The 25,683-nt window shown below is 44.5% G+C and overlaps 1 protein-coding gene across 1 annotated transcript in view; it reads left to right on the top strand.

Annotated features, from left to right (window-relative positions):
* The window catches only part of Rhoj (ras homolog family member J), a 79,527-nt gene extending 54,534 nt beyond the window's left edge, over positions 1–24,993 (top strand). Inside the window, exons 2-5 of the mRNA XM_052185658.1 lie at positions 6,536–6,594; positions 15,613–15,777; positions 17,705–17,800; positions 23,878–24,993. Coding sequence (XP_052041618.1) covers positions 6,536–6,594; positions 15,613–15,777; positions 17,705–17,800; positions 23,878–24,024 — 467 coding nt within the window. The 3' untranslated portion in view covers positions 24,025–24,993. The remainder of the gene's footprint in view (positions 1–6,535; positions 6,595–15,612; positions 15,778–17,704; positions 17,801–23,877) is intronic.
* The last annotated feature ends 690 nt before the right edge of the window (positions 24,994–25,683 follow it).

Below are 25,683 nucleotides of genomic sequence, written 5' to 3'. Positions count from 1 at the left end.
AAGAAAAAAGAAAAAAAGAAAAAGAAAGAAAGAAAGAAAAGAAACAGGAGTGGAGGCCTCTATATACATGTGTACACACCCAAATACACACATGTGCACCTGCACATATATGAACACACATACACACACATTAAAAAAAACAGATTTAAAAAAACCAGAAACCCAAAAAGAAAGTAAGCATGGAAATAGGTTTAGTGTCCTAAAGCATGGGAAGGGTTAGGCCAGATTTTCCAGGCCAAGTGTGGAGCAAGTATTCCAGAATTTTCTCTCCAGCATCTCAGAGAAAGAGTTCCAGAAAAGGCATCATGAGTACAAGATCATAAAAGCTTTTGATCAATTATGGGCCAGAAAGAAATAAGAGAGAATTAGGAAGGTAAGCCAGGGACGGTGACCAGGACCTGGTGGTGTGTTCTTACAAGGTATTTGGCTTTTCCCTTTGCACTTGAGGCATTGAGGAAGAAACAATGAAAGTGGAACCTGAAGACCAGGAAGATTAGATTTGTCCAAGTGACAGGATGGAGCCTGCATGGGACAGCTATAAGGATGGTGGGAAAGACTCAGCAAACAGATATTTAGGGGATAGAATGGGAAGAGATGGAATCCAAAAGAATCCTGAAGTAGGAAGGGCAAGACCTAGCAGGACTACAAGCCAGGGTGCGGCTGTCTGGAGCTTTCTTTGGCTTGGCCTCAACCCCAGTCTAAGTCAGCTCTGAGTCCAGAGTTCTTCCCACTCCTCCTCCTCCAGCCCATCCCCCCTTTCATTCTTCCTCAAATAAATCCTGACCAGGCAAATATTTTTCTTGAGCATCCATCCCACACCCAGAACCATGCCGACATCTTTCCAGGAAACCCCGTTCCCAGACTACAGCTCATTAAGAAGGTGTTGGCTCAGCAACACCACATCACACTCTTGGAATCTTCAAATTTTTCACTTTCCTGATAGTTTTTGTTCTTCAACTTGCCAAAAAGAAAAAAAAAAAAATGGGGGCTGGAGAGATGGCTCAGTGGTTAAGAGCACTGACAGCTCTTCCAAAGGTCCTGAGTTCAAATCCTGACAACCACATAGTGACTCAAACCATCCATAAAGCGATCTGACCCTCTTCTGGTGCGTCTGAAGACAGCTACAGTGTACTTAGATATAATAAATAAATCTAAAAAAAATTTTTTTAAAGAAAAAAAGAAAAGAAAAATGGAGGCTTAGGAAAGCTATGGCTTTCTTGAGGTCCCAGCGTTGTTTCCCAGCAAGACCAGGCCTCCAATTAGTTCTTCACACTTAAAATTCAGGGAAATTGGAAAATGACTGTAGGCAATGAAGGAAATGTAAGAAATGTAGGAAAATGAAGTGTAGGCAGCATCTCCGGTCACAACCGATGTCACTAAGGGCAAAGAGAAATACATCCAGGGTCAGACAATGCATAGCAGTGGTATCCTGCCCTGTCTGAATGGGATTCTAGTTGTCTTAAGATATATATATCTGTCTTTCTGTTCCTTGGTCAGGTCTAAAAGTTAGCGCTTCTTCTTCCAAACTAGCATTCCGGTAGTGCCATCCACCATACCACACATGTGTGTGTGTGTGTGTGTGTGTGTGTGTGTGTGTGTGTGTGTGTGTATGTATATATGTACATATATATGTATGTATATATACATACATATACACATATAGATATAAACCATATACATATATACACATACACATATACAGGCACTTTTAAAGGGGAAGGCAGACCTGATAACATGTATCTGTAATTCCAGAAGTGGCAGGAAAATCAGGAATTCAAGACCAGCGTCAACTACAGCGTGAGTTTAAGGGCAGCCTGGACTACACTGCACTCTGTCTCCAAGGATATAGGGGAGAAGGAAATGAGAACCCAAGAGAGGGGGGAGGGTGAGAAAGGGAAAAACAGCTCTCTACTCGGAATCCCAGTGAGTTCTCAGGAAGCCTGCTGGGTTTCCCCCTCATGCTCAAGCATCTTTTAAAGTGACCTTTGGTTCACACATACATACAGCCTGATGTTCCAGTAACAAGGAGACCCTGAGGAGGAAGGAAATGAGCCGCGGAGGCAAGCTGGTGCAGACAGCAGCTGTAGGCGTGGGAAGGGGCCCAAACGGCCTTAAGAGCCAGGCAAGGTTGGAAAGATGAGGCCCCAAGGAAGGAATCGACCACCACTTACATCTAGGAAAGCGGCATCTTTGTCTAGATTCATAGTAACTGCTTTCCAGTGGATATGTTTGATGCCTCTGAATTTGCCACTTAATAAAATGGACACGCGCACTTAGGAGGCTTGGGGTAGGTGTCGAATTTGCTCACACAGCCTTTGGGAGGGATGGGGGTGTTTTGTTTTGTTTTTGAGGCAAGGTCTTGCTGTGTAGAACAAGTTGGCTTTGAACTCTTGATTCTCCTGCCTCAGCCTGCCCACTGCCTCACTCCTCAAAGCACTCTTTGGATACTGTCACCATCTTGCCCGTTCACTCATTCATCAGTTCATAAATCTTTGGCATAAGCAGAGAACCACATGTGTACCTCTCTTTCTGTTCCTTGGTCAGGTCTAAAAGTTAGCGCTTCTTCTTCCAAACTAGCATTCCGGTAGTGCCATCCACCACACCACACAGTCGGGCTTTTGCCTGCCACTGAGAGAGTACACTGAGAGAGTGACGTGGGTTCCTGGTCCCTGGTTCCTGGGAACTTACAGGCACAGGGTCTCTCTCTAAGAGACCTGACATCTTCACTGTTGGGATCTACAGGATTCACCTTACTTCATCACACTTGACTGCAGAAGATGACCTTGAGTCTCTGAGACAGCTACCACCCAACAAGGAAAAGGCTTTGAACCCAATTCCCCAGTCCACTGGAGGCTGGACCGATGGCCAGAGAACTTCTGCGGTTGCAAATGAGATAGCTTTAAGATGTTAAAGCGCTGTGGAAAGGAGGCCTGAGTCCTGCCTGAGCTATTTTCTCTCTGGGTAAAAGTTAATGATCCTCAAGAGAGCAAACTTGTATCCTGGCTTACACGCATCAAGAAATTAACCGCGCCAATTCACCCCAGAACCAACAGAAGGAAGCAGCGATTAATGGCTTTGAGGAAAGTCTTCATTTTACCTACTTAACAGGTCATGGACATCTTTTCACACTTTCTTGAGAGAACCATCAAAGCTATTAACAGGTCATTTAAGTTCAGAAACCAACTCTCAAAGCTTCCAGAATTAGGAGGTGATCTGGGAAGATTGCCTGGGCGTGGCCTTCCTGGCAGCTTTGTAGTCAGGGTTCAACCAGGAAAGATCTAACTGCAGCCTTGCCGGACCCCAAGGACCCTCCTCTCCAGGAGTGGACCCTGTGCTGAGTTCCTGTTCTGAATTTTCAACATCTACTTCCTGTGGCATACTATGTGCTGGGCATGGGCCTCTCTGTCCTCAGTGGGAACATGGGACAGATTGGAACAACTATCATTTAGGGTAAAAAGTAACTAGTGGCCCACAGTGAAGATGCCACCGTGTGACGGTTCATCCGCATGGGGTAGTCAGTAAGGAACACAGACTGATCCTGTCCTCAGAACCATCACTTGTCAGGTACATTCCTTCAGCATCTACTGTGAAATATGATGGCTATTTTCTCCTTCCATATCCTCCTCGCAAGCATTCTTTGATTCCACTTTTTAAAAACACTTTTATTACGTTTATTTAGGGGAGGCGAGGAACATGCCACAGCACACATGGAGGTCAGAAGATAACCTGTGGTAGGCGGTTCTCTCCTTCCACCACATGAACCCCTATTTTTAACAGAAAAGAAACACAGGATTTAGGGGTGTGTGATGGTGTCCCCAAGGTTGCTCTAATGATGAAAAGCAACGAAAAGCGTCCCCGGCAGAGCGGTCTGGGGTGAACAGCCCTGCTGTGACCTCATTTCATGGATGATGAGCACGTGGTGTCGGCGCCTTCCTTCCGTGGAGTTGTTGACTAATTCCTTGCCAAGCTGCGGAGCCTCATGGGACACAGGTTGGCAAGCACTAAGACATCCACTGCTGGTCCGGGACTCATAAAGCCATGTCTTGTACAACTGATGCTGACCTCTGTCCCTGACATCCTTGATGTCCTCCTGTAGAAACAAGAAAGAGGGTTAAAGTGACTCTCGACGATAAGGACACAAACCCTAAGCCCTGCTTTTAGCGTCCCTCCCTCCGTCTAGACTCGCAGAGCAGCACTGAAAATCCACCACGTTTCCAAGTCAACAACTGTCTCCTCTCTCCCACCCCCCACCACACCCTCCCCACTCCACCACACACACACACACACACACACACACACACACACGCCACCATTCCACCTTAACCCAGGGAAATTCTCTTCTTTTTTTTTTTTTTTCCTTTCCATTTCCTTAACCAAAGGACTTTAGGGGAGCCACAACATGGAAACAGAGCTATCCATACAGACTCAGCTTAGCATCTCCACCAGAAAGCCTTCTCTGCCCGCATGCTAGCGTAGCGTATGAACGCATGCGTGCTCCGCCATGCTCCAGCCCTCTACGTTACCCTGTGCATGCCACACTGCACGTGGTTATGCTTTGGACTTGCTCGGCGTCTGCTGTCTCTGTTTCCAATATTGAGCTCAGCTCAGAAGGGGGGGAGGTACAGACTCTCCACTCTCGGCTTAATGGTCCTTACTCACACTTACCTCAGGCCTGGTACAGCTCCCTAGAGTCACAGCTGCTGAGGAGGAAAGGAGGGGGCCTGATGGAAAAGGAGCCAAGGGGAATAACTGTTCTCTAAGAGAAAGCAGGAGGGGCGCGTGATCTGGGCTTGCGGGACTCTAGTGACAGAGGTCTCGGCCATTGCTTAGGAATGTCTGCAGTATTCAGTATGGCCTCTGGGATGGCTCAGCTCCATCCCAATGGATGGAGGCTTGCCTCCTATTGGGCCTGGGTGTCACAGAACAGTGCGCAGGATCTTTTGAACAGCAGCCCTGACCTCCACGGACTCAGCTCACTGGAGGCAGGAAATTCCATGCTGTAATAACTGGATTTCTTCCATTCATTCTTGATCTATGACTAGGTAAGCAATTGGTCATTAAAGAACCCTTTTAGGCAGATTTCAGGAGCAGCAGCCCAGGCTCTCTGCTGCCAATGTGCACAAAGAAGGAAATAAACAGAACACAGAACTCTGGGCACCTCCACTTCCATTGCTAAGCCTGACTTAGGGACGGAAGTAAAAATATTGAAACGCCCCCACCAGTTATCATTGCAGTGAGGATTTCACTGAGCTAGGTTCTGAAAACACACATTCGGAAGCACAGCTGGCTACAGTCATTTTATCAAACTGAACACATGTGGATCTGAGTGGATTGGAAAAATAGCCCCCACAGCCTGCGGAGGCTGTGCCATTAAAACAAGTGCTTTTCAAAGAACGGCATTAAGAAACGTCTTTACATACATGATGCCCATCAACCTGAAACTAAATCAAAGTAAAAATCAGCACCAAGTTAGCAACCCCGCACTGCCAACTAGAAAATGTGCCCTGGTCCTGTCACCCTTCCTGTTCTGCACAGCTGACAGCAGAGGGGACCAAACCCACTTTGCCTTTGTCTTTGTATGTTTTCTAGCCAACTCGGGGAGAAGGGTGTTCATGCACATTTGATTCCCTATTTCCCAGAAGAGGTTTTGGGATTTCTGGAAGTTTAACCTTGCTCTTCCCACTCACCAAGAGAACCGTATCCCTCCTGATGCAATCTGGTCCCTCTCGGTTGAGCAGCAACTTGAGACCTGATGTCATTCCCAGACGTGTGCGGAGTGGCTGGCATGCCCACACCACGCCTCAACTTTGGGTACAATTGCTTGGCATGGCATCAAGCCTGCTGGGTAAATCTAACCCTGTAGGTATGTGAAGACACATGCCTAGAGCCACATGCCCAGACACCACCTGGGTTTTATTAGTATCTCAAAGTCAGATAAAAAAAACAGCTCTCTCTCTCTCTCTCTCTCTCTCTCTCTCTCTCTCTCTCTCTCTCTGTGTGTGTGTGTGTGTGTGTGTGTGTGTGTGTGTGTAGCATATGTGTAGGTTCATGCCTTTTTACATGGGTGTTGGGGACCCAAGGTCAAGTCTTTATATTTGCACGATAGGCACTTTGCCAACAGAGCCATCTCCTGAGCCCCAAGAACACAGAGATTTCTAATGGTTTGCTACCTGATTCTGTATCCTGGGAGGCAGCCCAAAGCAAAGGTAGTCATAACCTAGCCAGAAAGGGACCTGCCATCCTTTCCTTCAGGAGCGCCATATCGCAGAGTCTAGTAAAGGTCACCAAACAGTCTGCAGAGTACTCAAGTAACACCCAAAATACCCAACTCCATTGAGAGGTTTGGAGGTGGCTCAGGCCATCTGCTGTCACTGCAGCCCAAGGTTCTCTGTCATTTGGAAACCGTGCTGTCAACTTGGTTTAGAATATACACCCGAGAGACATATGCTCATCCTCCCTGCCCAGAGAGACGCTGGCATGAGGGGTTCTACCGATTCAAGCCGATGTTTATGAATTCTCCTCTCTTCTCCCCTAGTTACCGTGACAGTGGGAGGCAAGCAGCACTTGCTTGGACTGTACGACACCGCAGGACAGGTACGAGCTCACTGCCTTGTTTCATTAAGGGTTCAGGAAGGGGACATAGGAGAAAAATGGTCCTTTTGACTCATCTGAAAGCTAACAATGCAGACATTTTTCATTCTAATCATTTGGGGGACCCATATATTTTTCTACCCAAATGTACATTCTAAATTATATATATATATATGAATATATGTTTGTATATTATATGAACATACATAAAAAATGTTTATTCATATATTAATTTTAAATATATCTGTGATGCATATTCTGGCATATATAATTCATATATATAAACTTATATGTATATGTATATATGCGTGTATATACATATATGTATATACATATATATGTGTATATATGTATATACATATAAAGCCTAAAGTCATTGTCCAAGATATTGGTGATACGTCAAACACTGACAAACCATCAATATTCAAAAATACTCAAAATATCATTTCTAGCCAAGAGTTTCAATTGCCTCCAACCCAAACCTATTCCACATCCAAGATGTTCCAATCTATTTTACAAATTGTAGTTTTACCCTTTTTCCCACACGCTATTTTCTTTGCCTATCTTTTATTTGATTTACCTAATGAACTGTGAAAAAGTTCAAAAAGAGATGGGGGTGGATAAGACGGATTAAGCTCTGAAAGGAAAGCAGGGGTCTGGATACATTCCAACAATGAAGGTCAACTCCAACCCACTGAAAACTGACTCTGAGGTTTCTAAGATTCCCCAAACATTCTTATTCTGTCACAAGGGTTTCTTTGGGTTTGAGATGGAAGGGCATGGACTTGAATCCCCAGCAGTGAACCTGCATGTGGTTGTCAGCTGCCTTTTCCTGCACCTCACACGGGGCTGTGGAAAACATCCAGAGTTAGAAGTTCGCCAGGTGGATGAGGGGATGCGGGTGAGCCACGGATGGCTGTGGCCTAATTTCTTGGATAGAGCGTGTTACCATATGTCTTGAATCATTTATTTAGGTCAAAATCAGCGGGTTGTTCAGTCAGTCCAAATTTATACAGCTTAAGTCCTTTGGCGTGAGTATTTGACCGTAGTATTTCCCACTGTGAGTTCCTTGGTAATTGTTAAGAGCTATGCGTCTGTCGAGGCCTTTTCTCACAATTATCTGGAGATATATCATTTTGCTCAACTTGAAAGCTCTCTACTAGAAAATAAATAAATGGAAATTCTTCAAGGTTTTCAGTGTGCATTTGCAAGGGCCACTGACAAGTGTATGTGAGACATCAAGGCTGGTGTTTTCCAGCCAGGGCAGGGAGTCTGAATACTCTAGCCTCAGACCCAAGGCCCCTTCCCAGGACCCTCCAGCTTCTACTCAGGCCAGATGGCTGTTTGGAAAAGAAAACACTGTCAGAACTAAGGAGTAGGGTGACCTCTCCCATCAATGTCAAGAACCAGAAACAAAATTAGGGAAAATATGTTTTCATAGCTACTCACTCAAGGGAAAAAATCAGTTTGGGTCCTCTGATACAAAAGAGTGTAGCTCCTACCAGAAAACATCTCGGCAAATGAGGTGCATGGTTTTGGGAGCTGGAGTTGCCTACTCTAACTCAGTCATGAAATCAGCAGGGTGTCTCCATGCTTTACAACCTCGCAATGTGTAGAGTGCATACACTCCAGCTTGCAAAGCTCAATGCGACAAGGATTCTTTCATACTCTTGAAACTGCTCTGCCCCCTTGCCTTCCTAGAAAGCTCTGGAAGCCTCCCACGCTCTGTGGTAGCCTACAGCAGCTGTTGGGTTCTGTGCATCAGTTGCCCCAAGAACAATATCCCTTGATTTCTATTTCATTTTGCATCCAATAAAACCATTTAAAAGCTCTTGTGGTGTTATTGTTTCCCATAACCCTGTCCTTTAAGTTAAAAAAAAAAAGAACTAACTTGTGTAAGAGTGAAAGTGATAATATATTGTGAAAATACCTTTCAACTTGAAATTGAAGGATGTAGGGCAGCCCCGACCTCTGACACAGGGTGAGAAATGCTGTAAAATGTAATAACAAATAGGTCCAAGCTATTTCTTCAACTTAACTCTCACCTTGGCGCTTTTCTCCACATATTTTGACGTCTCTGGATAGACAACATTCACATGGGAGCACGGATACACAACGCATGGAGAAAGGCAGTCAGAACGCATCAGAAGGTTCCTGCTGAGCCTCCGGTTCTATGATTAAGGACTTTGAAAGATAATTTAATTTAGCAGGTGTATTAGTCGGGGTTTTCTAGAGGAACAACACAGATAGAACAAATATATAATATACAATATCATATAGCATACATCATATATAGTTATTATTTATTATATTTAATTAATAGAATTGCTTACAGGCTGTAATCCAGCTAGTCTAACAATGGATGTTCACTAGCAGAAGGTCCAAGTATCCAGCAGTTTTTCAGTCCATGAAGTTGGATGTCTCCGTTCCTCTTCAGTAAATGCCGGAATCCCACAGAAGTAGGCTCTAATGCCAGTGAAGGAACAGACTTGCCAGTGCAAGCAAGAGCAAGTTTCCTTCCTCCATGACCTTTATATAGGCTGGCAGCAGAGGGTGTGGCCCAGATTAAAGGTGGATCTTCCTACTTCAAATGACTTAATTAAGAAAAATCCTCCACAGGTAAATGAACCCAGCCACTTGGCTTTTAGTTAATTCCAGATGTAGCCAAGTTGACAACCAAGAATAGCATCATATAAGGCTTGTCCCAAAAGTTCCAGTCCCCATTCTAAGTAGTACAGTGTAGCCTTCAGCGACACGCTATGGAATGTCACTGAAGTCACAAGGACTACAACTAATTAGAAATTGCTCACTGATTCTATCACTAAATAAGGAAAGAGAAATGATCTCAAAACAGATTGATAGATCCGGAACCACAAACGCACAATGGCAGTAAATCTCTAGCCCCAGCTATCAAGTTCTATCTAACCTGAGTAATTAGATTTTCTTACATGAATAACCCAAAGAGGTGTGCCCTCACCTTAGCCCTCAGCATTGAGAACTCAAGAAACAAACGTATTCGGAAAGATCAGGTGAGAGGAAGCTGTTATCCCCATCTGGAAAGGCAACCCTGAGCAAAACTGTTTGACCGGCCTCCCTCCACCACTCGGCCTCCAACATGGAGGCTGCAGTTAGCCTCAAGACTCCATTTCGCAGCTCAGCCAAGCGTTTGCTAAGGACGGTTTCTAATGAGGCCGCGCATATGCTGCCAGGACTTGGGAGCTGGCTTCCTCCCCAGACTCCTGAGACAAACTGTCATTTGGGCTTTGAATGGGGCACTTTGAAGGAAAAAAAAACCTCTCCTTCAGAATTCACTTGGATGGACTTTCAAACACTTAGTGTTGGTAGTGCACACCTGTAATCCCAGCACTCAGGAGGCAGAGGCAGGTAGATCTCTGAATTCGATGCCAGCCTGGTCTACAGAGCAAGTTCCAGGATAGCCAGAGCTACTCAGAGAAAACGCCTGTCTCAAAAAAAAAACAAAACAAAACAAAACAAAAAAAAAAAAAAAACACAAAAAAACAAAAACAGACAAGGTGAGTGAGAGGTTTACTCCTCAGGTCCCCCAGCAATAGGGCACTCCTCCAGCTTAATATATAATCTATTCATGTCAGGCCCGCTCACCTGTTTGACTCATGCTGCTTGTCAAGTATGAGTGGCAGTTTCTCTGAAAGTGGTTCCTGTGCTCAGATCTCTGCCTCAGCTACAGGAAGAGACTCGGAGTTCTAAGCTGTACTCCAGGCCCCGCTGGCTTGTTTGGCACAAGCCGTGAAAAACATAACGTGGGAAGCATGATGCCAGAAGGCAAGGCCTTAGCACTCGTGGCCTGGGGAAGAGTAGAGGGTGAGAGGGGTTTCCCAGACCAAGGTTCAGGGCGAGGTGTCCTCTGCATCTGCAGCGGATCAGCCATGGTGGTGAGGCATCTTATCCTCTTCTCTGTGGACCCTCACCCAAACCAATGAGAATGAAAAAAGCCTGCTCTTGGGCCACACCCCAAGTAGGTGTATCTCAAAGACTGCAAGCACTGGAAGAAGTCGAAATTAGCATCACTGCCAGAGGGAATGAGTGTCTCCTGGTGTCAGGAGCCAGGAGCAGCGTTCTCTGCTAGTCACCTAAGCAGGTACCAGTTTCTCATCAGAGTGACCCTGGGTTCCCTGCACGTGCACCCCTCAAGACGTAAGGCGGCCTGCACATTGTGTGAGGATTGGATGGTGTCTCTCACTGCCAAACCACAGCCCTGGGCAGCTTAGCCCTGTGGAAGCAGGAAGGGCTGCCATGACACAGGGCTGCCACCACATAGCTTCACCAGGACCTGATCTGTGAAGCCCCTCTCTCCCTACAGGCGCTCTTCTTCAGGCGCCTGTGAGCAGGCAGGCCGGAGGGAGGTACAGCTGGGGCTCATTAATGGCAACCCCGGGTCCACTTGGAAGCACACAAGACTTCCTCTTCAGCCATTGGCTGAGCCAAGAGAGCCATCTGGAGCACAAGGTCTGGCGTCAACACTTCATGGAAAATTTGCCTAAAACCTCAGAAGAAATGTTTTTCTCTCAATGAGCCACTCAAACTTTCTCATCCTATGTATCCCAGTGTGGTTTCTAGGAGTGCGCTGTTTGGAAGATGCTGTCCTCATGACGAGCTGTGGGTAAAAAGGAACTAAGGACCCATTCTTACCTTTTCCAAGATTAACAAAAGCAAAGATGAAGGACCTTGACTAAAGGATGAGATCTCAGTTCACAAACATTCAGATCTCATTACTACTTAGAGGTCAGAAAAGTGAATGACAGAGTCATCCCGGGTATCCAGTAGGGACAGGGGCCGGGGTTCCAGGACCCGCAGCTCTTGCTGACTTTGGATGAAGGATTTACCCTTTCCCGCCATCATTTCAAAACATCAATCCAAGGAGTCACATATTAAAGCATTGAATTCTCACAGCCAGATGAGCATTTTACACTTTACAGATAAAGAAACTGAGGCAACGCGAACTCACAAACTACACCGGAGTAGTAGTAACGGGCGAGGTAGGGGTATTTGCCTCCAACCCCTCATGCGCTTCGGCAACGGCAAAGAAAGAGCTCCTCCTTGTCCAGCTTTCCGAGACTAGCTGGACCTAGACTATGGAAACCAGAGCTGATGCCAACGACCTGGGATAAATGTCAAAAAGCTCACACAGCAAAGGAAGCAGAATTCTGCTCCCAGCCTCTTGGAGGGTGAAGCGCAGGGCAGAACCGGACACTGCTTTCCTTACATCACAGACAGCAGCCCCTGGGCACTTAACCAGACATGCGCATTCTAGGCTTGACGCCAGATCCGGTGCTGAGGATAAATCCACTATGCAATGAGTTCCCAGGAATCCCAATGCAAGGAGAGCTAATGGTTTCATGGCTCCAGCCCTGTCCCTTTGTGATGCACCTGCTCATAAACATCTTTAGGGCGCAGGGAATTGACCAGTCTGTGCTGAGAGTTCTCACAATGCCAATATCTGACAGCCCAGGTCCAACTCTGTGCAAAGGGGAGCAGGTACTCAAAAACCTACATGACCCCAAATCCCTACCTACCTTACCCTTGCCCAAGTCCCCTTGTGTCCATCTTGGCCCTCCAAAGCACTATCTAGTGTCTTTTATGAGTTAACACACTATCTCTTCAAAAAACACACAGGCACCTGTTGCCTCATTAGAAGGGGCATCGGTGTCAGAAGGACCACTTAGCTGTCCCACAGTCTTCACATGTCACCATAATCTACACTCCACGTGTGCTTCACCACAAACTCTTTCAAGCCACATCAGCAAGTATGAATTCAAATGCCCAACCTCTTGGCATCACCGAGTCCTTTCTTATTAATTCTGGGCTTCTGCCACACTTCCTAGCCACAGCCACAACCAAGGGTGGTAAGCACCTGCCTGCCGGGCATAAACCTTTGTTGAAAGCTATATTTCCTCTACAGTCCTGTTGAAATCTTTCAGATGTCTGATTCTTAGAACTGCAAGGTTGGGGCAGGAAGAAGGGAGTATGGTAACCTGAGACCCTGAAACTGTTTGGGGGTGACTGTAGCATGTGGGGCTCAGATCCCCATGAGCTTAGGCCTTAGACATATGGGAGTCTAAAGAGCTCTCAAGAGATTCCATCCTTTGGAAGTTAGTGTGAGAATTTGGGTGTAGAGGATCGTCTGGACTTGACACTGGAATTTTCCAGTTCAGTCAGATAAATACTCTACCTTACCAGAGTAACTAAAAGAGGCAGGGAACTCAGTTTCCATACTAGGAGCTGTTTTGTGTATTTTCATTCTCATTCCCTGACTTAATTCCCAGTTCTTTTTTTGTTTGTTTGTTTGTTTTTGTTTTTGTTTTTTTGTTTGTTTGGAGGGGTTTTTTTTTTGATTTTTTTTTTTGAGACAGGGTTTCTCTGTATATCCCTGGCTGTCCTGGAACTCACTCTGTAGACCAGGCTGGCCTCGAACTCAGAAATCCCCCTGCCTCTGCCTCCCAGAGTGCTGGGATTACAGGTGTGCGCCGCCGCCACCTCCACCCGGTGAGTCCCAGTTCTTAATCACCTCATACAGTTCACGTGGCATTCTTGACAGAGCCACAAGCGCAGTAACTAATCAGTCCTTTTAAATAGACTTACACAGCAGAACTAAGTCCTACAGCAAAGAAATCTAGAACCTCAGAGCACAGCACAGCCTGGAAGCCGAAAACACCAGAAATCCCTGTGCCGGGGACTTTAGCCACTTTGCCAGGAGAGCAAATGAACAGACCTCTCGCCTCCCCGACTCTATCATCTAAGCAACATTTACTCAATGGCTAGCAAAACACAGATTAAATAAACACTATCACTCAGGCCACCAGATATCTGCTCCTCTCGTCCCTTGCCTGGTTTCCAGGCTAATGGGATTGTTTTAGTTTGGTTGTTGGGTAGAGAAGGAGCAGAAGCGTTAAGATTTTAAATATACAGTGTCTGCTGCCATCTTGTGGCTGTCTGGAGCCAATGCCCTCTATAAAAGAACACATCCCTGCATTCTAGATAGATTCCTAGATAGCCAAATTTAAAAAAAAAAAAAAATCTTAACCTGTCATTTAAAGTCCCCAGATATAGCATTAACAGTCCAAATCAAAAGTTAGGCCAGGATGCACACAGACCTTGATATTCAGTAACTCGGTAGTCTTGGTCCATTGTGGACATCTTTACCTTGACCTCCTCTTCTGAAATGAGGAGGCTAGCAGCAGCATCTGTCTAGTGCTTCTTTGAGAACTACGAGAGATAATACATTCACTTCTTGTACTGGCGCCTGGTCCTTGGTAATGATCCCCAGACTCGAGCTCTGGTGGTAAAGATGATGGCGCTAAGGACAAATTAGCTTTCTCTACTCCAGGCTCCACCTAACCAATCAGTACAGGATTCTTCTACATCCAGCCCAATGCTCCAGAGATTCTAATTTTCCTAGAGGAGGGAGAGGAGCTGGAGAAGTTGCTCAATTAGAGGTCACCGTAAAGCACACTTTTTAAATTATCTTTATTATTATTATTTTATTTTATTATTTTATCTGTATGGGTGTTTGTCTACATGCTTGTCTGTGTAGTACTTGCATTTCTATATCCCTGGAGGGCAGAAGAGGGCCCTGGAGTTTCAGACCATTGTGAGCCGTCATGTTGGTTCTGGTCCTCAAACCTGGGTTCTCTGGAAGAGCAGCCTAAACACTCAAGAAGCTAGCTTTCCATCCCTAAATCCCACCTTCCTTAGCAAGCCATCCTTTTTCATAAGATTACTTGTTATGGACAGAGCATAGGTAGAGGACAAGAAAACCAATCAGAGTGGGCTGGGATCCATTTGTAGCAATATGAGTGGAAGGACAAAATGGCAGGGTAGCAAATGACGCCCGAGATCCCCTCACCTGAGGGTCTTAGCATGTGTCACAATTTTCTAAAAGTTCTCCCTGTGGCCCTTACGAAAGCCAGTTTAGTAAAATCCCACAGAAAGGCCGAGGGCTCCTCGACAGACCTGATCTTGCAAGGGCTTCCCTATAATCACATGAGGAGGAAATGGGCAAGGTGCTCAGAAGTCAGTGCTCCACCACACATCTGCATGTGTATAATGTATGTATTGACAGGTCTAAGTGTGTGGTGTATGTAATGGTGTATGGACACATATAGAAGAGGAAATGTTTGAGCACACATTACTATCAGTTGTGTGTTACTAAATTCTATTAAAATATACAATGAGTATATACTGAATGACCTGAAACTCCTAGCCACTAAATACCTGGATTTTAACTTGACCAGGCTATAGCACTGGGGTACATTAAAGAACAAGTCCCAAACATATTTCTTCAACAGAGGTATCTCATTTGGCAACAATACTTGCTTTGTAGTTTAGCTTACTCTGTGTTCAATGTAAAAACTATATTCAATTGTTGAAGAGATTCGTGGGCCAATGACCCACTAATTTAAATACATGTTCCAGACAATGCAAATCCAGTGTCCTGGGAGACCTGTGTCTATCCCTGCTAATTGTACTGTCTAAGTGGGTGAATTTCTGAACACAGAGATGCACAGTTGACAGGTTGTTACCTGGGTCAGAAGGGGCAGGAAGTGGAAACATATTGGTCAAAGAGCAAGGTTACCGTTAGGCACTATGGATAATTCTAGAAGCTACCATTCACATGCAGCTGGTGGGAAGGTGTGATGATATAACAATTATGTGTGGGGAGACAATTTTAAGTCATCATTAAAAATCAATAAATCTGTGAGGAGATGGATTTGCTAACTCCCCCTATCTGTGGTATAACAAAACCTTGTGGCTAGACCCTCAAACTAATATTCAGATAGTTATAAAGAAGAAGTGAGTAGGTAGACATTATGATGTATAAATTTTACCTCAGTAAAGCTCATTAAGTATTTTTAAGTTGATTTGAAATGGGCAATTTGTGAACAGCTCAGCAACTGCTACTCTGGTCTCTCCCTGTATGAGCCCCAAGAACCACAAGAGTCTCTACACACAACCTGGGCTAACTCTCCTCTGTTCTTCCCACAGGAGGATTATAACCAGCTGCGGCCACTCTCTTACCCCAACACCGATGTGTTTCTCATCTGCTTCTCTGTCGTAAACCCCGCCTCTTACCACAACGTTCAGGAGGAGTGGGTCCCGGAACTGAAGGACTGCATGCCTCATGTGCCTTACGTGCTCATCGGGACCCAAGTTAAAATGAGGGCTATGGAAGGGTGGGAGAGGTTGTGTGAAAGAAAGGTGAACCCTGTGTTCAATCAAACACCACAACAGATTCTCAGATAGATCACATCAGTGAAGAAAAGTTCTGAAGGGGCACCATTATCTAGTTGAAAATTTTATAGGGCTGTTTAATAGGAAAGAGAAAGTTTTGATCTGGCCTTGAAAATTAAGCTCACAGCTTGTTTTTTAAATAACAAAATAATTATTTAACAGATATTCTTCCCAGCCCTGAATTAAGTAATGAAGCAAGAGCATCAATTGTAGAGACTATCTGTTTTTTTTTTTAAAGCTAGACACAATTGTTTCAATACAGCAAAATAGGTGTGTGGGTCCAAATGACCCTAGATTCAGACAGGAAATATCATGACAGGACTACTTGACAGCCCTGCTGGAGAAGAAAGGAACTCTGCTCGGCATTTCCATGACTCCTTAGACACACAGATATCTGGAATGCTAAAACACACATATTTAAGAGCAACATGTACAGATTGCCAAGGCTTTGAAAGGGTTGAAAGCCGATAAAGTTCTTCAGCTTGAATCTCCATCAATAAGCCTCTTGTGAGTGGAGGATTGTCTGAACTAGTCATAGTTCAAATGGCTTTAGTTCTTGGCTGTTTTAAAATCTGCATTAGTGTTCCGATCTCAGGACCGTACTATGGCTGCAGGGCTTTCTCTCTGCTTTCTACACTACTTCTTTTGATTTCTTATTTTGAATCCTATTTATCAAAGAGAGAAATTTTAAAAAACCATCAGTGAAAGAAAGATGCTCTCTAAAAGCAACACAGCCAGATGGGGGTTGTATGTGTTCACTATAGATACAACGTAGATCTCATTTATCCACACAACCAAGAACAAGTCACGTTTCTGCCTTGAACGATAACTGTTTGTTTAAATGAATTTTTTTTTTACCTTCATTGCAAAGATCAATGCCTATCCACTACAAGAAACCTAGATTGTGCTGCCAGAATATATAACTGGCCATTCTAAGTCCTCATTGTGACCTGAGTCTGTTTAGAACAGTCACTAAGTCAAATGATTAGGAAAAATAGAAAAGCAAATGGAGACATAGGACTATGACATTGCATAAGCATTGTTCCAATGCATGGACTCCTAGCACGAGCATACCGGCTTCCTGCAGGAGGCAAACCCTGTGTGCCCACATACGCAGCAACCTTTGAGAGCAGCCACAGCATTCAGTCAAGTGTCCAGTCGTTCACCTGCCACCCTCAAAGCTGTTTCCCTTGAGAGATATTCTGCTGCTTCACTAGGGAAGCCCATTGCCCCCCTCCTCGGTGGGACACCCCAGCAAGGCCTCCCTATCCATTTGTTACCTGTTGGAAAGGCCTCACAGGTAGCAAATTTCCAACCCTTTGAAGGTCAAGATTTGATTCAGGGGGGGAAAGAAAAAAATGGATCCAAAGCCACAAAAAAAATACTATATAATAAGTAATATGAGTTACAACCAAATGAGTAATCACAGAAAGGCACCCATGCCTTTGGAGAATGTTCTCAGCAGCCCAGGGAACCACTTTGAAGAATATATAAAGCCACCCTGCTGTGTACAAGTTAAAAAAAAATATGCTGGGCACATGCCTTTGATCCCAGCACTTGGAAGGCAGAGGCAGGTGGATCTCTGTGAGTTCGAGGCCAGCCTGGTCTACACAGTTAGTTCCAGGACAGCCAGAGCTACACAGAGAAATTGTGTAGAGACAGGGGGAAAGGAGAGGGAGAGGAGAAAAGTCACTTCAGACTCTCAAACATAGCATCCGCGTGTACATTGATTTCTTGGAGAGCATCCAGCAACATCAGCGAGGTTAGGGTGGAAGAAGGTACTATATTATGTCTCCACTTAAAAATAACGATATGGCCTGAAATAGTTGACATATCTTTGTCCCAGATTGATCTCCGAGATGACCCCAAAACCTTGGCACGTCTGCTGTACATGAAGGAGAAGCCCCTCACCTATGAGCACGGTGTGAAGCTGGCGAAAGCGGTATGAACACGTGTGAATTGAGAGTTCAGGGATGGGTGAACTACCCAGGATTTTACCTTAAACTACAATGTGTTTCCAATCTTTATGTTCCAATCTTCCTTGTTCTACACGAGCTAGAAGGAGCCATTTTGCAGAGTGTTCCTGTCAGCCGGCACCTTCTGTTTTTCATTAAGAAACTTCAAGAGCTTCAACAGCTAAGCACTTACCGTGTTGCTTCAGCAGTGAACTTGCCACATGTAGCCAGAATTAAGGGAATCATTAGACGTACTTCTGTAAACCCCCCTGTTTATTATCAGTGTAACTCATCTAAATGACCCCACATGAGGTGTTTTGTGATTTATCTTCCCAGGTAGAGAATTGGATTTGAAATCTGGCAGGGTTCTCTTCGTCTAATCCTTCTCGCCCTATAATGAATAGCCACTTAGCCTGGGCAGCGTTACGAATAGCATATGGAAATGTGACACACAGTAACAGGGTGAGGAATCTAAGGCCTGTCTGACAGAGTGAAGCTGGAATTACCTCCTCTGACCATTCTTCACTTCTGAGAGTCAGCCATAAACAGTGATCTTGCTGCAGAAGTGCTTCAAAATGTATTTGCCAGACGCCAAATCTCTCCCTCCCCATTGTCACCATGGTGTGAGCAGAGCAGCCACTATAATGAATACATGTGCCGAAGGAGACTTAGGGGCGCATTTCTCTATTTTGAATCTACTTTCTCCTTGACTTCATCCATCAACTCAAGAAGGAGAGTTTAAAATTTTAATGTTTGACTTTCTAAGTAACTAACCCTGCAAAATGTATGCCCCAAAGCAGTTAGTCACTTTCTCCAAACCAGTCAAGAACATTAACTACAAATTACTCTAGATAGATAGATAGATAGATAGATAGATAGATAGATAGATAGATAGATAGATGGATGGATGGATGGATGGATGGATGGATAGATAGATAGATAGATAGATAGATAGATAGATAGATAGATAGATAGATAGATAGATAGATGGATGGGTAGGTGGATGGATGGAGAGATAGATAGATGAGAGAGGTGGAGAGATGGAAAGATGGAGAGATGGATGGATGGATGGGCAGACTGACAGACAGACAGACAGACAGACAGACAGACAAATAGATATAGGGATTTCTCTTATTAAAGCTTGTTTAAAGGTCCCAAGTGGTGTTTTATGGGTATGATGCATAAGGACATCACACAGGTATTTGAACCCTTCCTACTTCTGCCACAGTCCTGCAAGCCATCTAGGGAGATGTTGGCATCCTAAGCCTCTTAGAGGCTAGGAAATGGCCCTGGGGAGAGGAGCATGTCTGAATCACAAACATAGTTGAATCCAGCTGTGTGCTTGCCTGCACCTGGGCACCCACCCATTACCTCCACTGTCTTCTCCAGTCATATGTATGGCCCCTGGGAAAATGAGTGGATCTGTGGGTTCTCCTCAACGTCCAACCTCAGACGCTCTCACTAACATACATGTTAATGTGTGTAACTGTATGTGGCTTCTAGCAGGAGGGACCACTGCTTCTGCAGTAACCTGCTCGCTGCGTTCCTTGTCTCTAGGACTGGCCCCGCCTTCGTCCAGTGGCTTCCTAGCCTCACTCCAAGTTTGGAAAGCTGCTTTTTGTTTTTTGTTTTTGTTTTTTCCCTGTGATAACGAGTCACCCCAACACCTCCAGTTTCACTTCATCTTTATTTTAAGAACAGTGGCTGGGCTCCTCGCTTGATTACCTTTTGCCAGCCTCCCCTAGCAACTGCTCTCTGGTTTACAATCATGTTGAGCATATGAAATCCAATCTAGAAGAAAACCAAGTGAGATTTTTTTTTAACTGGTTTCATGATGTTTCACGTAATTACAGACACGTTTTAGGTTCTCAGTCTTTGACTCCTCTGTCAGCTGCTTCATTATAATAGCCAGCATTTACTTACCTGATGATCTGATTGATCCTGGGCATGGCACAAGCTTCCTCTTAGTTAATCCTGGAAGCACCTCCTGTGGTGTGTGCATTATTGTCAGAACTCTCCTAGAGGAAATGAGGTTTAGAGAAGTGAGCAGCAGAGAGAGTTTCTGAGTTGATGCTCTGGCCCGTGTTCTTTGCCTCCTTCCTAGAGTCTCCAAACAAATCTTCAGTTTGGGACTCCTTTTACAAAGACTTCTAGGGACAGCAGGGCAGAATAGTTCCATCCCCTGGTTTGAGAGATGGACGCACCTTATCTCCACAAGTTAGGGCCAGCTCTTGGGCTTATAAATGCATTGGCAAAAGTCCTACTTCCTTGGGTTCCTGTGGCACCGCAGGAAACTAACATAGCATAAGCTCCGGCTCGGCAGACTAACCCTGTAAGCCTGCTTGCCCTCAGACTTGCCTGCAGCTGGGAAGACATTTGCCTCTGTTCCTTCTAGCTACTGTTCTTTTGTTGTTGTTGTTCTGGTTTTCCGAAGGCTCTCATGTAACCCAGGCTGGCCTTGAACTCTACATATACCTAAGAATAACCTTGATCCTTTCACCTCTATCCCTTGCTGGTATCAGCACATCTGATTTTCTATAAAGCTGGGAATCAAAGTCTAGGCTTTGTCCATTGCAGGCAAGAATGCTGCCAGCCAGGCTCCAGTCCCCAACCCTTCTAGAAACTGCTGTACTTCTTCAGTGCACCCCACCCCAGTCAAAGGAGGGGGAAAGTATTAGCTTGCCTTTTCGCTTGATTTGGCCTGTTACAAGTTGGCTGGTTTTCCTTTCTCCCCATCAGATCGTGTATGTTAGTACCACTGTGGCATGTCTCCCAACCCTGGGAACAAAGAGCCCTAAGTATTGTAAGAAAGTATCAGAAAGGTGTTCTGTTTGCAGCCTCAATCTCTCCTTTGTTTTGTTTTACTTCCTTGAAAGGTGTCAGTTTGGTCAAGCCTGCTGCAGATTGCATACATGTGTGTCTAAATGAGGAGTCGCTGAGCTTTTGCAGATGGGTCTAAATACTTAGCTGAGTAGGTCATTTGGCTCCGAGGACCAGGGAAGGGCACTGCCGTAAACACATTTCCTTGACACAATTTTCCATTTCAATCTTTGGTGACCCTAATGAATATTTTTTTTCTTGAGCACTCTTTTTAACATGTCTGTGCCCTTTCTCTGAACCAGGACAAACTCTTCTCTCCAACCCCCTGAGCACGTAGAGCACGGCAAAACAATCGCCTCACAACTGGGCTCTGTGTCTCACATGGACGTCCCAAATCACACCCAAAATCCGTTGCCTCCTTTTCCTGGAACTCTCACACACCATAATGTTACCTTAACCTCCTCACACAGCAATGCCCTATCGACTGTCTGGTTATCTTGCCCCATGTCAGAATTGGAAGAGACAAGTTTGGGCTCCTCCTGCCTCATTCAGAGGCACAAGTTGACAGGCTCATACACTAAAGCTCTGTCAAGTGCTGTCAGTTGGCAGCGCTGTGGGGAGGAAGGGAGCACGCCCCACTCCTCTCTCAGGGTCTCAGAGCGGATGAACAGAAGTTAGCCAAACTCCTGGAGTTTTCAGAAACTGCCTGGAGCTTTGGAATCATTAGTGAGAATTTTGTCCAAATTCAATAGCCGGCCGTACTTCCTAAGGCTTTCTCCCCCTCTGCATGACTGACAGAGCCATTACATTGCAAGCAAGTATGTTCAGTTAGCCGATTTACCTGCTGTGCTTTTTATATGTGTGCATATCAGCTTCCAAAGGTAACAGCTAACATTTCATGTCATTCTTAGGGGAAAAATTCTCTACCCCCTTTTCCTTTCTCTCATATCCTGTTTTTAATAAGTTTTTTCCAAATCTAAAAGGCCAAACCATTGTCAAAACAAAATCCATAAAGTAGGTTTTCATCATGCACTGATGGCTTCAATTCCTGGCCTTTGATATTTTCCCTTTGGCTTATAAAACAGCCATTCTTGTCAGAAAAGAACACCTACCAAAAAAAAGTACATGCTGTCTATAGGAAGAATTTTGAAATAAATTTCTGGACCTGACCAAAACAATTTTACTTCACACTGAGTCTTCATATCTGTGACCTTTCAACAATCCCATTTCAGTGACTGTTAGCTCGGCCAATCATAGACACCTGGTCATAGAATAAGAAAAGCAATACACCTCAAAAGTTGGGAAGATAAGAGTACCTGTTCTACAAACACAAGGTCCTGAGTTCAAATCCCCAGCACCCACAAAGAAGCCAGTAACCCTAGCATCAGGGTAGAGACAGGCAGATCCCAGGAGCTCACTAGCCAACCAGTGTAACCAAAGCTACAAGCTCCTGGTTTAGTGAGACCCCACCTCAAGGATAGAGAATGATGGAGCAGGATACTTGATATCTTCCTCTGACCTCAACACACATACAACACACTTGCACACACATGCATACACACACACTCTCACACATGCACACACATACATTCTGACACACATATACACTCACACTCTCACACAAACATACACACATTCACATTAACACCTTAATACACACACATTAACACATTCTCTATCACACACACATTCACACACTCACATACACATAGACACATTCACACACACACATATACTCACATGTACATTCACACATTTTCTTTCACACACTCTAACATACACATACATACATTTACACACACATGAACACATATACACATGCACACAAACAACTGTCTCAAACACACATATCATACACACACACACACACACCTCAAGAGACAAAGATTTTAAAAGTAATTCTCTCTCCTCTGGTTGAATGCTCATTTTACCTTGCCTGGGCTGCATCCTTTCTTGTCTAAGCTAAACCACAAGTTTTTCTTCATTCTACATTATACAAGCTTCCTGGTGACAGATGAAAGCATCCAACATCAGTATCCTGACTGACCCACGGGATGCTTCTTTCAATTGTATACACTAAATACAACTCTAAATCTCTGACAGTATAGAAAAATAGGAAAATTGGTCCAGTGTGAATTTTTGGAAGCCGAAGAGATCATCCATTCTGGTGGGGACACCAGTCACAGCTGCTTTCTCCTGGTCCCCCAGCATCCCTGTGTGCCACCTACAAACTCCCATCTGTAATACCCTCATATTTCTCCTTCCCAGTTTCTCCAGCCATTCATCCACGATGGTTTTCAGGTCCAATATCCAGCCAACCTCTTCTGGCTTTTTTCAAAGTTAGTTTCAGAATGGAAAATGGAAAAAGGGGGTGTTTCTCCTGATGCCCTTAATTTTCAGAGGCCCCAGCACATAATTGGCTCATGTGAGCTTGTGAGACAAGGGCACACAGGTCTCCTCCCTTACCAAAGCCAGCAGCCAAGCACAGCCTTCCTGGCCAGTGATTTTCTTAATGAGAATCAGTAATTTGGGGCCTGGATTTCTACTTTCTCATGGGATTTTCTAATTCTCATATAACCCATAGTATGAAATCATTTTTTTTTCATTTTCAAAGAGCTGGTGAGATGGCTCAGTAGTTAAAAGCACTGGCTGTTCTTCCAAAGAATCTGGATTCGATTCCCAGCATCCACATAACATATAACCATCTGTAGCTCTAGTTCCCGATGATCTCATGCCCTCTTCTGGCCTCTATTGGCATTGCATGCACATGGTATACAGATTTACCATGCAGCCAACTTATCATCATCATCAATAGCAATAATAACTTATTTTAATAATTAGCGACTGTTACAATAATTCAAAATAGAACACTAACCCATACAAAATACATATCACTTAACCATAAATATATACAGAGAAGGAAGGTGTCTCTATCAATGAATGTCTTCTATGAGTTTTATTTCTTCATGTTTTAGTGTTTTAAAATTTGTTTTTCGAAGTCTATTGATATTAACAATAATAACAAATGGTATCATGTTGCCAAAAGATACATACCAATCAAGAATAATGTACGATGACTACTCCAGCGACACTGCCTTATTCCGCATAGAAGAGCCTCTTCACTTGAAAGTCACTGCCACATTCCATATGGAAATGGAAACAGGCTGTCTGTAGAACAAGCCATGGGAACCTGGCAAGTCTGAGGGTTGGCACTCACGACGTTCTCTCTTTCTTTGTGTTTAAGATCGGAGCTCAGTGCTACTTGGAATGTTCTGCCCTGACTCAGAAGGGTCTCAAAGCAGTTTTTGATGAAGCCATCCTCACCATTTTCCACCCCAAGAAAAAAAAGAAAGGCTGCTTAAGGTGCCGTGGCTGCTGTGCAATTATCTGAAGTTGCCTGAGACCCATCTGCCCACCATGCAAGGCTATGGAGGGCAGCCAGTCTCTGTGACCCAACTCTAGCCAAAAAGGAGGGTGTGACCAGAAAAGAATTCCTGCATCCCAAGGCCTGACCCTGAGCCTGCCAGCTTCCCAGCTCTGCATCCTGTAAGCTACTGCCACAGCCCCGCCCATGCGCACTGCATCTGGAGAAGGCGAGCCACATTCAGACAGTGCTGGTGAGGTGTCGGAAGCCAAGTGACAATCAGTCCAGTACGTCACATCTTCTCTCCCACGGTTATGAACCAACCAGAAGTCATGACAAGAAAACCAAGTACTCTGCCTGCACTGGCGGTCTTAGCTCATGTCTTCACCAAACTTGGGAATACAACACCAACATTTTTTTTTCTGAGCCCGTTCTTTCACCCAAGCACCTTAACGCTCATTTCTAGTGCAGTTCTCCAATGTCCAATCACTTGAGCCTTACAAATCCAAGTCAAAATAATTGAAAGACAAGCTAGACTGTGTTCATGCCAACTGACAGTGGATCTCTGCCAATGTTCTTAGAGCTGTCATGTACCTCTGAATGCCTAATTACAAAAAAAAATTACAACTTTTGTAAAATTACAGACCTATAATGTTTTTAACCTTTTTAAAAGAAAACATCCTGTGAATTATTACAGCTCCCCAAGTTTGGCCAAAGATTATCCTACAAATGCTTCAGGTAATAGGGTATCTGCTTCTGCAAAATCCTACTGTTATTCAAACCAAAAATGGGCCATCTTGGAAGAAACAGTTTTCTACTTCTCACCCAAATTGGTCAGGACAATAATGTGGCAAAGCCATCTTTCCAGTCCAGCAGAGTGGGCCTGACCCACCCTGCTCACACAAGGTCTTCTGCCTCTTTCTGTTCACTTTTTCTCCTGTGCCCAGATCCATGTGTTCCCCAGTCATAGCTGACCAAAAAGAAGAAAACAAGAAAGAAAGAAAGAAAGAAAGAAAGAAAGAAAGAAAGAAAGAAAGAAAGAAAGAAAGAAAGAAAGAAAGAAAGAAAGAAAGAAAGAAAGGAAGGAAGGAAGGAAGGAAGGAAAGAAAAGAAAAGAAAAGAAAAGAAAAGAAAAGAAAAGAAAAGAAAAGAAAAGAAAAGAAAAGAAAAGAAAAGAAAAGAAAAGAAAAGGAAGAAAATAAAGGTGATTTATGGACACCAGACATTAAAAAAAAGATTTCCAAAATCTTTCAGGGTCAAAGTGCCTCAACTTTTCTACTTGCTTTAGGTGAAAGCGCTACTCAGCTTGACTCCATATAAGCTTCTGTGAAGGACGGTTTCTAGTCTCAGCCAGTATGGAATCACTGCCCCCTCTCTCTTTCCTTAATACCATCTCCCAAATGTCTGTGGAGGACAGGCTTAAGTGGTGAAGTCTTCTTCCATGGACATTTGGGAGGAGGTGTTTGGCCCTAAGCAGGAAAAGCTCCCAGTGAGGAATCCTGACCTGACAGGACAGTTCCAGTCAGCCAGGGACTGACTCTCTGTGGTTTAATTAGAGGCTGTGATGGACCCTGGTTAGCCTTATTTGCTTACAAATGCCGTGGAATTACCCAGGGAAGCTGACTTGTCCTTTTTTAACTTTATTACATCAGTAAATCATATCTTAGCAATAAGAAATTACTTCAC

Source organism: Apodemus sylvaticus, chromosome 6 (genome assembly GCF_947179515.1).
Source record: "Apodemus sylvaticus chromosome 6, mApoSyl1.1, whole genome shotgun sequence".
Taxonomy (NCBI): Eukaryota; Metazoa; Chordata; class Mammalia; order Rodentia; family Muridae; genus Apodemus; species Apodemus sylvaticus.
The sequence above is the reverse complement of the archived record's forward strand: the minus strand, read 5'-3'. Positions and strand labels throughout refer to the sequence as shown.